General features: G+C 55.0%; 1 protein-coding gene across 3 annotated transcripts in view; it reads right to left on the bottom strand.

Moving 5' to 3' along the window:
* Positions 1-13,961, bottom strand: part of Klhl29 (kelch like family member 29) — a 285,354-nt gene that overhangs the window by 125,818 nt on the left and 145,575 nt on the right. For all 3 annotated transcript variants that reach the window (XM_047523183.1, XM_047523185.1, XM_047523184.1), the window contains one exon: positions 4,838-5,167. In XM_047523183.1, the coding sequence (XP_047379139.1) occupies positions 4,838-5,122 (285 nt within the window). In that variant the 5' untranslated portion in view covers positions 5,123-5,167. The remainder of the gene's footprint in view (positions 1-4,837; positions 5,168-13,961) is intronic.

The following is a 13,961-nucleotide window of genomic DNA, read 5'->3' on the forward strand; positions in this document are numbered from 1 at the left end:
AGTGCAGGCAAAAGCCATTAGCTCAGTGCTAACATGCACAAGTTGTCTCACGATGCTTTATCACAAGGGCTAATTTATCACAAGGGAAATCACAAATACTTGTTCATGGAGCAAGTCTCAGCCTTCTGGATAAAATCGCTCGCAGTCTGGAAATTTACAAGGAACAGGGTTGGAGTCGTTTTCCCGGCTGAGCTCACTCAGCAGCCTTGGGTTTTCACTGGGAATATAAGAGGAACCAGAGGTTTGCAAAAACTCCTTTCTCCATTCATGGATCACCAGAACCACGTGACAGCAGGGGGCGCTATGCATTGGCATTGCATTGAGTCACAGGAACCCTGTGGAGGTCCCAGATTACCTTCCCTAAGAAGCTGGGGTGCATGGGAAAGACGTTGTCTTCCTGAGCACAAGTATCCACAAGTAGCCCCAAATGCCCATAACTGTCTAGCCCCTGGGTGGGGGTTGCTCTGCGAAGGGAGCTGGCGGCTCTCTCCGCCCCTCCTGGCTCTCTGGCCTCTGACGCGGGCTCTGTTGCTTTGCTTCCCAGGCAGATTTATTTCCAGGGGCTTAGCTCCGAGGGAGGATGGGAATGTTTCAGCTTGAGTGCTCCTGACCACGAAGAGGAAAGGCCCCCAATACATTTCACAGGCATCTGCGAGGAATCTGCAGAGTCCATTCTTTCAGGAACAAAATTGCATTTTATGAAGCCGTCCCTTTTCTGTTTCATCTGTCAAGCGGGTTTGCTGAGAATAATTTAAATTTCATGCAGCAGCAACTGCGGGGCACTGGTGCCTCCTTCCATCCACAAACAGGCCTGGCCACGAAGTCTTGCTTCTGTCACTCGGCAGCACCCACCCCTGGGGACTTCGTACTTGGAGCCCAGAGAGCCAGTGGGGGGCCAGGAACCAAGTGCTGTCCCAGTTCCTCAGCATCTCCTCCTGCCACATCAGAAGCCATGGGGACCTCTCAGGGAGTCTTTCCTCTGCCTGCCAGCACAAACCACTGGGGGCGCTGGTTCCCCCCAAATGCAAAGATCCTTGAATAGACCCATCTCTACCTTAACTTTTAAAAATTGACTTTGATTGATTGAATTTTTTCCAAGTGGCAGATACTGTTTTAGACTTTTCTTACCTATTAAATCATCCTTCTGAGGATACTATTATTATTCCCATTTGATAGACAAAGAAAGTGAGACTCAGCTTGTATGCGACAGAGCCAGGATTCAATCCCAGTTTCTGTCTGGGTTAGGAGTTTGTAGCTCTCACCACCTGTGCAGCGTGAGTTGACATAATCTTTGGGTTAAATTTTCCCTCCTATACCAAGAGAGGTAAATGTATCCATTTCCTGGCCTGAAATTTGGAGTTTGCTGTCAGCTTGGTGGATGAGAGATGGCAAAGCCACCATAATAATACTGCAATCATGGTTACCATGGTGAATGCATGCGGCCAGGTAGCCTGGGGTGGAGAGCTGGCCCAGGCTGGTTCTGCTTCTAACTCGCTGGGTGGCCTTGGTAAACAGGTAACTTGCATTTTCTTTGGGCCTCACTATTCTGAGCTGCAAAATTAGGGTCTGGACATGTGGTTCCCTCTGTTGTTCTTGGGCTCTGGGAACTTGTGTCCTGGAGGTCCTGGTAGCTCTCGTGACCCTCCTGATGTCTTAGTGGCTCAGAAGTCTGTGCTTCTCTAACTGGCCTTTCATCAAAACATGCAAGAAATGTTTAGGCCACAGAGAAATGAAGAGACAGAAAAATCCACTCAGGCCTGAGGGCAGCTGTGACAGAAAGAATTGTCCTCACCTTACTAACCAGCCTCTGGGAGCACAGCCAGTCTTCTCCATTCCAGAGAGCGAGGATTGCCAGCACGCACCCCAGCACCGGGAATGAGCAGGCGACCAGGCCCGTGGCTGGAGGGAGGAGGGTGATGGCGCAGGGTGCCAGGGGAGGCTCCCTACCACCAGGGCATCTGAAGTTCATCCTATTCCTTGCCCATTCACGGGGAGGGGGATGCCAATGCCCGATAGCGCCAACCCCTGTCCCTGAATCAGCTCCCTTGGGGACCTGAGTCCTGGGGGTGGTTCTGGCTCACGCATGGCCTCTGACGGGGGCCTTCAGGGGGAGGCCAGGCCTCTCTCTGCAAGCAGGCTTCACATGCTCTGGGCAGCAGGCACACGGCTCTGCTCCCAGCTTCCGCGCTTTCCCTCCCACCTACCCTCTGCTAGAGTGGGGTCTCTACCCTGCACGCCTCCTGGAATTTCCTTTGAGACAAGGGCCTCATGGCTGAAAAAAGCTTTGAAATCTCCCTGGATCCCTGAGCTTGTGGCCCTGAGCTGCCCCCTTCCCCCAGCTCCTTCCTGCTTCCAAGTCACCTTGAGTCCCAGCCACTCCAACACAAGTTTCCTCCCCACCTGCCTGGGGCCAAGCTCCTACTTCTTATCTGAAGACTGACCTTTTCCTCTGGGCGAGGTTAGATGTGAACACTGTCCTCAGTGGTCCCATGGGCCACACCCGGTGACAACGGTGATGAGGTGACCTCAGTACTTCGAGAAGACTCACCACCTGCCAGGTCCTGTTCTGTTCTGAGCACTTCCACCCACACAGTTCTCACAACAACTCAGGCAAGCAGGGACAGAAGAGAGGCCTGGAGAGGTTAGGTAACTCGTCTGGGTCAGGCAGCAAGCAAAGCAATGGAATAAAAATCCAGGAAGTCTGTCTTCAAAGTCTGGCTTTCTCCATCCCACTTGGCCACCTCTGCCGTGACTCCAATAGAAGACGCACTGTCAGTCATCTGTTCACACCGTCCAGGCCACAGATTCCTTACATGCTGCTGGCCAGGGTGCTCTCTGAGGGCAAGAGCCAGCTGTTGGTTGTTTAGTGAAGGTTGGTTGGTGGACCAGGGACACCACCCACACCTGGGTTGGACCTGCTTGTCATTTAAAGTGGTCTTGGCCTGGGGTTAGACAAATAGACAAGGGGACAGGACTCTGGGTGGGCAGCAGCAAGGCCAGAATGGCGGGAGGCCCCACAGTGCATCTCAAGGCGGTGCCCTGGGGAAGCCACCACTGGTTCCTCCTCCCCTGCACACAGACCCCCCACAGCGCCCTGACGGGTCTGAGGCAGAATCAGGCACAAGCAAGCCCCTGCAGCTATGAAACCGGCTGCTGCTGGTCACACAGGGAGATGAAATTTAGTTCCACTGTGGTCACCTGTGGCCATCCTCACAGGCCTGGACTTTTGTCCCTTCTGCCCCTCCTGGTCCCTGGGCTCAGTCTTTGTCTAAGCTGTTGTTTTCTGTCTGTGTCAGGGACCTGGTCTTTTGGGGAGGGTGGATACTGAGCTGCCTTGAAGCCAACCAGGAGCCATGTGGGCAGGCAAGGCAGGGAGGGAGGGGCAGGGCGGGCAGCCCTGCGGAGAGCAATCAGCACTGACCCCTGGCTGGCAGAGCCCAACCCCTGCCTCAGGAGAGCCTGATGCCAGCCCTGAAGAGGCACCAATCTGGAGGGGACAGAAGCCTTCGGGTGGGCCTGCTGGGTCCAGCCTCTCTCCCCAAGAGCCCTCGGCTGGCAGCTCCAGAGGCTGCCATTCTCCAGATGGCCAACAGCTGGCCTTGGAGAGTGCCTGCCAGATGTGGCGGCTGGGCCAGCAGCTGGGCAGAGGTCAGCAATCTGGAGCAGGCTGGGGCTGGCGCCTAGGGGAGGAGTGTCTGGCTGGCCTGGGGGCAGAGTACCCACTACTCCTTCGTCTCCTCTCCCGTCCGACTTCCTCCCTCCCCGCCTCAGTGGGGTGGTGTTTTCATAACAGGAAAATAAAATCAATAAGGCACCGCAGCAAGATGTCAGCACCACGAGCCGCCCTCCAACGGCTCCATTGTCTCCGGCCTCCGCCGGGCGCTGCACCAGCAGCACTCTAGTTATTAATGGGAAGCAGGGCTGAAAGGGGTTTTGAAAATCACAGAGACAAAGGCGCAGCACACCTGGGGTGCATCCGTCCACCACCTCAGCCTCCTCACAATGGCTGGGCCTGGGGTTTCCCGCCTTTAATTTCTCCCGCAACTTTTGTGAAAGCAGAGAAAGAAAAGACCAGACACACACACACACACACACACACACACACACACACACACACGCGCGCGCGCGCGCGCGCACAAGCGCCCTGAGAGCCCTGGGAGGTGGCTCTGAATGGCTGGCAGAGGCAGAGGTGGCCTGTGGAGCCCCTGCTCAGCTGAAGGGGTGGGATGGATGAATGGGCTCCCTGTGTTGGCCCCCAGCTGTCCTTCTGGGGCTCAGGCGGCCTGAGGGGCTCTGAGCAGCAGGCAGGAGGGGGACTGGTTCAGCCCGCAGCCAGGCAAGAGCCTTGGCAGCATTCGGGTCCCCATTTCAGTTAGTGCAGAGACTGGCCTCTGCTGCCGTTCCCGAGGCTGGAGCCGACTTTTCCAGAAAAAACAGGACCTGGAGCCAAGGCCCCTGAGGCCAACTTCTGGGGCCAGTCCTGGGTCCTCGGAGCAGCTCTCATAACGTGGCGTGCTCAGGGGCCTCAAGAGAAGGGCAGATGTGACAAGAGCCTGACCTCAGAGGCTGGCGACCTCACAGGCTGAAGCCGCCCTGGAGATCCTCTGCCATTTTACTCATTAAATAGCACGAACGCAGGACAGTGAGCAGTCTCGGCACCGCGTGTCAGTCACGGAGAGCGACTTCACAGAAATTAACCCCCCTGGGAACCTCAGGAACACTAGCAGGCACGACGTGGGGAGTGCAGACTTGGGAGACCTGCAGTACTGGCCTGGGCCTGCAGAGAGGCAGGGCCCCCTCGGCCCGGCTCGTGCCCAGAGAGGGTGCCAGGTCTTACCTTGGTGGTGACTGCGGAGGCAGAGCTGGCCACGAGGCTGGTGATGGCCTCGCTGTTGCCGGTGGTGCAGGGAGCCGGGGCAGTGGCCGGCGTGGGCAGCCGGGAGGGCACCACGGGCAGTGGCAGGAGGCCGGGCCGGGCGCTGAGGCTGCTGGCTGTGCCGCCACCAGCCCCTGAGGTGACGCTGCAGATGCTGGTGGTCCCATGGGTCCCGTTGACACTCCACTCGCGGCGGTCCCAGCCCACCCTGTAATCTCTTTCAAAGCGACTGTGGTGCCGGGACATCTCGGTGGGCCGCAGCGGCTTCTCACAGGGAAACAGAGCCCGGACCTGCGGGTACAGAGCGGAGAGGAAGGCGGTTTAGACCCACAGCAGCCCTGCTAGGAGGCAGGGAGGCAGCCACGGCTGGCGGCATCTCTTCAGTCCCTGCTTTGGGTTCAATGCCGGGTTTTCAGACACAGCTCACTTCAGAATCACAGCAAGTCCGTAAAGCCGGGTCGTTCATTAGCCCCACTTCACTAACGAGGAAATGATTTGTCCAGGGCCACGTGGCATAAGCATGGCAGGCAGGTTTGAACCCAGCCACAATTTAAAGTCACACTTTTTTCACTGCAGTTCACGCTGCTCTGAATGACACAGGGCACACATCTTAATTGGGGTTGGGATTTTATCCCCTCCCATTCCCACGGTGCAAAAAGATCCTGAGGACCCTTCAGGCCACACATCCCTCAACCACAGGTAATATGACCCACGTCTGTAGACTCACTTCATAGTGCACAAAGCCTTTGACAGAAACCTCATTTGCTCTGTGAGATGGCAGGGCACTGATGGTCCCCAATTTGTGGACAAAGGAGCTGAGGATAAGTGATCCCCTGAGGTCAAAGAACTAGAAATTGAGGAGAGGCCAGGACCCCCAGGCTTCAGACCCTGGCTCAATGCCTCTGAACAGGTGACCCTCTAGGAGCTGAGTTCTCCTTCAAAATCACAACCCAGGGCACCCAGGGCCCATGCGCCCTGGCCCCCGTTCTCCAGATCATCTCCTGCACAGCTTCCGAGTGTCTGAACAGAAGGCCCTTCAGCGTTGTCATGGAGACCTAGACACCATGGCATCGGAAGGGCCATCTGCGTCACCGAGATTGCATCTTGCTCTGCATTACCATGACGTGGCTGGCTCCTGCCAATGCCACTCTGGTCAGGAAAGAGGGAAGGACCCAGGGGTCTTGGTCACCAAGGGTACAGAGAGGCAATGGTGGAGGAGAGACAGGGCACAGTCTGTGGCTTAGGGTGGGGGTCTGCCCTGAGCGGCGCAGGCACAGCCCTGGCCAGGGCTCAGGCACGACCTGGTTTTCCTTGGTGCCGTTTCATTTTCCAGCCACTTCCCATCTGGCGTGGGTTTGAGCGCCTAGAGATCAGGTCTCCTGGCTCCTTCCCTGTCCTGCCAGTCCAGCTCTGGAATTGTTGGCTAGTGGGAACAGGCCACTTTGCTTTTTAAGTGTCTATAAAACCTGATCCTCCTCTGCCTTTGCATATCCCTGGGTCCCCATTACTAGTGCCACAAGGCCAGAGCCTGGCCTAGGTTACCTGTTACCATGCTTTATTTGTGTGGTTGGCTTGGTTCTGCTGCACACAGGAGGTGGACCTGAGTCTAACCTGCAGCCTGGGCTGAGCCTGCAGCCCACCTGAGGTGGAGCTGGCCATCACCTGCAAAGTTGTGGGCTTACCATTTAGTTCAGCATTGTGCTTCCTGGCTCACACAATGTCACCAAATTTCTTTAAAAAAGAAAATCTATTATCTTTCCTTCCCCTGCCCCCTCCCCACTCCTCATTTCCCTCTACACAATCCATCTTTCCTCCATTCTTCCCTTACCCCCTCACCACTCCCCATTATGTATCATCATCCACTTATCAGAGAAAACATTTGACCTTTGGTTTTTTGGGATTGGCTTAACATGGTATCTCACTTAACATGATATTCTCCAACTGCATCCATTTACCTGTAAATGCCATAATTTTATTCTTCTTTATGGCTGAATAATATTCCATTGTGTATATATACCACAGTTTCTTTCCATTCATCTGTTGAAGGGCATCTAGGTTGGTTCCACAATCTAGCTATTGTGAACTGAGCAGCTATGAACACTGATGTGGCTGCATCACTGTAGTATGCTGCTTTTAAGTCCTTTGGGTATAGGCCAAGGAGTGGGAGAGCTGGGTCAAATGGTATAATTCTACTTGTGTACAACCAGAGAACTGAAAAGTTGTACCCCATTTGTGTAAAATGAATTAAAAAAATAAAAAGAATAAAAAGATCAAGTATCAAATTCTGGCTTTACCCTTGACAGCCCTGTGATCACTTTGGACACATTATTTAACTTTCTGTACCTCAGTTTTATTATGTGTAAAATAAAGACAACACTATCAACTAAGCCTTTCTCATAAGAAAGTCATTCTCATATAAAAATCAATCAATCAATCAACTCCACCTTTGACCACCCCTTACACCCTTTTCAGCAGAAGTTCTTGAGTTGTCTGAGTTTCCTTCCACTTTTCTTCCTCCTGGTCTCTCTGCTGTGATGTGCTTCCGCTCTGGTCACTCCAGGAAAGTTGTGCTCACTGAGGTCATCAGAGACCTGCTAGCTAAGTCCATGCCTGTGTCTCCCCTGGCTCCCTTCATGTGCTGAGGCTGATCTCCCTCTCTTCCTGGAACCCTGGTCTGTGGTTTCTGTGACACCCTGCTTGCTCCCAGCCTTCAAAGTCGGGGCCCACGTTTCCCTCTCTTCTCTGGGTGAGCTCATGAAGCACCGCCCTGACCTATGACTCCTAGGCCTCCCTTCCAGCTCTCCTAAACACCTCTCGCCATTCTGTGGCCTGTGGCACACCTTCACCTGGCTATTTCTCAGGTGCACAAACAGACGTCCCTCAAAGAACTCATTGTCTTTTGGCCCAGACACCCAGCCGGGAGTGCCCTGTTTCAGAGACAGCCGCTGCATCTCCCCATCGCCACCCCATGTCCATCAGTGGGTCTTAGGTCCCATTGCCAGGTGGCTCTTAAATCTGCCCCCAAGCCCTCATTCGGTGTCTCCCAGGCGCACTGCTGAAGCTTCTCTTCCTGCCCCCCATTTTGCTCTTCTTCCCCATTCTCCCCCGACTGCCTGCCTGAGGTTTTAGAATCACAAATCTGATCAGGATTTACTTTCCCATCCTTCAGTATAGGGCTCTCACTCTTCCTGTGACCCAGAGGACAGTCTGGCTTGTTTTTCTACGTGCCCTCTCACCCCTCCCAGCCCAGAGGCGATGCCCGCCCATCCAGAACGCCTTAGGGATCCTGCGGTCCTCACACCCCCTCAGCCCAGGGTCTGCGTCCACGCTGCTCCTATGCTGGGAATGAATGGCTTTTGACCCTCCCCCTGGCTAAGGCCTGTTCTACAACTCAGCTCAGCACCAGGTCTTCCAGGAGGTGGCGCTCACCCTGCCGCTCTGGGTTGAGCGAGAGACCCTTCTCCCATCCACTGAGCATCTGGCGCTGCCACCATCCCAGCATCCATGGCTACTATGAGTGTCACCTTAACAACAGGGTCCAGGGTTCTTACTATCTTTGTGACTCAGCACCCAGAGCCATGTCTGTCCTAGAAGGATGCCCAGCACATGTATGAACAAATATTTATTGTTTCTTAATTGCTAAACATTGCCAGAAAGAGCCAACACATTTTGTGAAAGGGATGACCTCAGACAGAGAAACCTTGAAGCTTCTGACTCATAATTCCTCACAGGCACCAGAGCAGGAAGAAGTCCTACCTTCCTAGTAAATTGGACTTGAGCCTCTGAGGATGGCTCTGGAGGAGAATTTCCGCATGCTGACTGTCTGCTGGACCTCACAACTTGGGCTGTCCCCAAGATTCACCACCAAGGCACAGCTCTGGCTAGTTGTCACCGTGTCAGGGACTCTGCTTCCCTAGGTTGGATCCTAAGTGGACAAAGACAGTGCTACGTGTCCATTGCACCCTGACTTTCTGAACACCCAGGAAGACCTCTCCCAGCACCGCTGCAGTTACGTTGAGATAATCCATCTGGATCTGGCAGATAGCATGAGTGGGGACACTGGGGGTGGCTTCCAGAGCTGGCCTTTAAAAAACATTCCATGGTGCTGTAGATTCTTTTGCCTGCCCTGGCGACCTTTGAGGCTACACCTTCCAGACGGAGTTGCTATTCCGCAGAAGAGGTCGCCCCCGATCTTGGGCTTTGCCTAGGTGGGACGGGGTAATCACAGTGCCGAGGCACTGAGACGGAGGTCTGTCACTTCGGTGTTGCCTCGTCTGGTCTGATGCCCCATCAGTCCCTTCATCCCTATGAAACAACACAGCCTCACGTATGGAAGTATCTCTCCCAGCTGGTGAGGCTGGGCAGCGTTCAGGGTGGCTTGTACCCTGCGACATGCTAGAAGCAGCCCAGTGTGCTTCTTGACCCCAGTAAAACCTCAGGTGACAACCACCCTCTCCGTGGCTGCCTGGGGACCCCCTGGACACCTCCCCGCCTCTGCCTTCCTGGGTTCTACCCCAGTCCTCCAGGGAAAGCCCGGCCCTGGCAACACCTCTCCCACCGCTCAGCCCACTGCCATCTCTTCCATCTCCTTCAAATGCCACCGAGGAGGTGGAGACTTTGGCAGCTGGAGGCCACACAATCTGGTTTCAGTCTCATTAAGCGTATTCAAAACAAAGGTCAACGGCTCGCATGCCAGCGCTCGGGTCAGGCTTCATTCCTCAGTTTAATTTTCCCTTTCAAACGAATGAAAGAAACGTGCTGCACAGTTCACTCCAGCAGACGGCGGCACGCCAGCTCCAGAGGTGGCAGCTTAAGTGTTTCCTGCTGGGCGCGGAGCCAGCGTGTCACAGAGGTCCAGTGTGCACACACGTGTGCCCCGGGTGGTGCTGGGGGAGGTGGGGGGAGCGCATGTGCGGTGGAAGGAAGCCCTGAGTGGACGGGGTGCCTCCGACCCGACTGGGGAGGCAATTAGAGAAAACACAGAAAAATGCCCCCTGGTCCAGGTGAGCGCCTTCCCCTGGCGGGCTGCCTGTGCACGGGCGGAGCCTGGAACAGAGCCCTGTGCAAGAAGGGAGGGGTGTGGGCAGCAGCCGTCCCCAGGTGTGGGGGGACAGTTAGAGAATCCGGGCTTCGCCTCTGCGAGGGTCGTGCCTCGCCTGTGCAGAGAAGCAGCTCGGGAGTACAGAAACTGGTGTTGGGATGGAGGCAGGTCTGACCTCAGGTGCCACGGGGCGGAGATGGTTGTGAAGGTCCCGGGGGAACTCTGAAAGGCCTCCCAGAGATCGGTATTTTCCCAGGGCAACCTGGCTCTGGATTCTAGGATCCTCTTTGCAGGAAAGCTGTTTCTTCACTGTAATACTGTCCTTTGAACTGTACCAGGAATGCTGGTCTAGGAAAGAAGAGGGAAGAGGACTGAGACTCCCTGGGGGAGGGCAGAACCCCCTCTTCTGCTTCCTGGAGCCTCATATTTGTAGAGCCCACGAGTGCAGAACAGGCATGTGTCCCACGATCGCTCATGCTCACCCTTCGGCAGCCTGTGCTGGGACATTCATACGGCCACTTCTTAGTGCCGGCTCCAGATCCAGAGAGGCTGGAGGCTGGGCCCTGCACACAGTGGGGGAACAGGTCAGGCCTTGGACTCCCCACTTCCTTTTCTTTGGATGCACCTTTCTTCCTTACAGAATTGGGGTGTATATGAAGATTGCGATGCATTCCTGATGGGCCAAAGGGCCTCCCTGAATACTTGGACATTGATCCTCTGCAACCCAGCCCCCAGTTCACAGTTACCTGTAGGGGCCTCAACATGCACAAGTATACCCCCAAACCTAAGGACAAAGTCCACCAGTACCCTAAAATGCAAAGTGTTACACTGACTAGCTCTGAAAAAAATCAGAGCATGAAGCCTAACTACCCTAAAGTCCAGGGAATCTCTCAGAAGTGTCCCAAAGGCCACTAGGTGGGTGCATCCATTAGTATCCCAGTCCCCTGTGGGAAGGGTCTTTTTCCCTTCTACTGCTGGTCTCTGGGGAGGGTGAAGGGCCTGTTCCTGTGGTTTCTCCCCTTCTGAGGAATGGTGAACTCCATTAATCAGAAGTGGATGGAAATCAGTGGCTTCCCTTCTGTTGGCAGGGAGGGCCAAGCCCTCACTGTGGCCAGCGTCTCTAGAAGCCAGGGTGCCTGGGATGTGCAGGAATGGAGGGATCACCTGTCCCCAGACACTCTTCTAGTCCCTTGGAGGAAACAGGTCATTAGGGAGAATCAAATGGAGAAGACAGAGTCCCTTGGTGCCTGACCTCTAGCCTTCCCAAGATTTCACGCACTCTCTGTCCCTAACTCCCTCATTTCCCTGCTGCTCTATTTCTTCTGGAAAATGGGACCCACAACCCTGTCTGCCCCTGGGATCGCTGTCAGGATCAAGCAATGCATCCTGTGAACTCTTTGCACATGCTGACTAGCTATCACTGGCTAATTGTCATATCCTATAGCTCAAGTGAAAAGGACAGGCTGTAGTCCCAAGGCCAGCAGGAATTGGCACGTACACAAGGACAAAGGGGACTGTCAACCATGAAGCATGAGTTGTGTCTGGTATCTGCAGTTCCATATAGCTACTGAGACCCCTGTGTGAGGCAGCCAGGGACCTGGTAGGATGGTTTTACCCAGGGTCACGAGATGATGGACAGTGGGTAGAGGAAGGTCGTCCCCAGCTAAATATCCCTGATATGGGAACCTTGTGTCACTAACCCCAGAACCTGCCTTGACGGATGGGCCTCTTCTGGCAGCTCAGGGCCATCACCACAGCTCAGGTTGAGGTTTGGGGAAGGCCTGGGCTACCCAGGGCCCGAGGACAGCCAGGAGAGCAGAATCAGCTGACTCCCAGGCTCAGCCCCAGTGCCCAGGCAATGCCTCTGATGTCTTACCAGCTGGCAGCAGGGCTCTGTCTCCTGGACACTTGCTAGATACTTGCTAGATACCCAATCAGCAGCCCTGCCGTACAGATTTGCCTGGAAAACCTTCAACATGAATAATTCATCAATAAATAATTATGAATCGCAGAGTGTTTGTGTTGTCCATGTGGGACTGGAGCCCAGGGAGAGTGTCCAGGAGTCCATGGCACTGGCCCTGAGAGTCCCTGCTCACGAACAGGAGGCTGTGCCCGCCGGAACATGAGATGGCCATGGTCTGGGTCCAGCCCCACGCTGTGCGTTCTGGATGCCGGCGAAGCCCACCCGTATTAACATGCACCGTGTGTACACGCCGCACACAGGATCACAGGTGGCTAATGACCCTTTCCTCGTTCTTATCATTAAGACACGCCGAAGGAGTGGGCTGCCGGCTGTGAGGCCCCGAAGGCGTGATTAATCCACAGGAAGGCAGGGGAGCCCGCGCTGCCTCCAGACAGGGGAGCTGAGGTGGCTGGCTGAGGAATGAGCCGCGGACGTCCGGGCCTGGCTGGAAAATGGATGATTGCCTCATTTGGGGGAGACGTGCTGCCAAGTCAATTGGAACAGCCTGTGCCCATCTTTATTATTTTCGTTTCCCTCTCTGCATCTTTTAGCCTTTCTTCTGGAACAAAACATTACGCAGCGGCCAGAACACCATCTTGGCAAAGGCAACACAAAGGAACTCTCTGCGTGCCTCTGGAGAAGCCGGCTCGGTGTGGATGTTGGTGGGAGCCGGGGATGCCCCTGGGGGATGCCCCTCGCTTCCAGGGCTAGTGTAGCCTCAGTGACCCTCATCCCCACAGAGCCCCGTATAACTCAGAAGACCCCCTTCTGCTGGGGTGGGGTGAGCTCCACACTGGCCTCTTCACAGGAAGCCTTCTCTGACAGCCTCTCTTCTCTGACAGACCCTCTCTTCTCTGAGCTGGAGGTTAGACTGGCCAGGCCTCCCCCGGGGGATGGACTGGCATATTCCACTTCCCGTGTGAGTTCTGACCATGCCCCCTAACATGAGGGGCAACTTGCTCCCTCTGCTTCCTCCACTGCAGTTGATAGAGCACAGGGCTGGCCGGGCCAAAATGACCAGCTCCTTCCAGTATGGAGCACGTGACAGGGCAGGATGAGACTGAGGCGAGTGAGGAGTCTGGTGTCCAGATTTAAGAGAGGCTTGCCCTTGGGGCCCACCTGCACGTACACAGCCCTGACAGGAGCGACTCCTTGAATTCTGTCCTCCCTGCCTGGCCCTAGTCCTGGCCCTGCACATTGCCCTACAGGTGAGTATTCTTCAGAAGGGACAGGCCTCCAAGTGGACGTGACAAATGTGGGTCACAGCGGCCCTGTATAGGTGTCTGCTTGGGCTAGGCCCCTTGTTCAAATCCTTTGGGTCAGCAGAAGCCAAGGAAGCTCTGGGGCATCACAGGCTAGTGCCAGAGCCCCCTGTCCCTCTGCAGGATGAGTAAGTAACCTGAGGGGTGGTTATATGTTTAGTCCCTTTCCTTATAATATCAAGGTCCTAGGTAAACTGAGTACAGTATTGTCACATTTCACCTCAGCTCTGAAAGGGCCCTCTGCCTCCATATCGCCTTGCCCAGCCACAAGGGAACTTGTGTGCCTTCCTCTCCCTGGTCATCATCAGGGCCACCCCACTATCAGGGCTGGGGGAAAACCGTCCAGTCTGGGCACCAGGCTGGAGTGGCTCAGCTCAGCCCTCTGGCTTAGTAGCTAGAAGTTTCCAGTAAGACCTGCTACAGGCTCGAGGGTGTGGACCCAGCTAAGCAGCCTTCCCCAGGCTGGGAGAAGAGGGGAGTCAGGAATGCCACAAATCCAGTTAGAAATCAGAGCCATCTCCTCTGACCTCTGCTTCCACTCCTGGACTCCAGGTGACCAAAGATTCTGTAACAGAGGGCTTTAGGCTATCATCTTCATTATTTAAAAAGACTGGGAGCTTGCTTTCTCCAGTGCCACCTAAGTCTGCAGAACTGCCCAGGCCTGAGCATGTCCTTGGACTTGGGGAGAAATAACCCAGCAAACTAAAATCTCACCTAGTAGACTGGCCCCCAGAGAGTGGGAAGGAGCCCCTTCCAACAGTGGCCATTTACAATAGCTGTGTGGCCCTATGGGGCCATAGCTCTGACCCTCCACATATT

The sequence above is a fragment of the Sciurus carolinensis genome, chromosome 13, assembly GCF_902686445.1.
Source record: "Sciurus carolinensis chromosome 13, mSciCar1.2, whole genome shotgun sequence".
Classification (NCBI taxonomy): domain Eukaryota; kingdom Metazoa; phylum Chordata; class Mammalia; order Rodentia; family Sciuridae; genus Sciurus; species Sciurus carolinensis.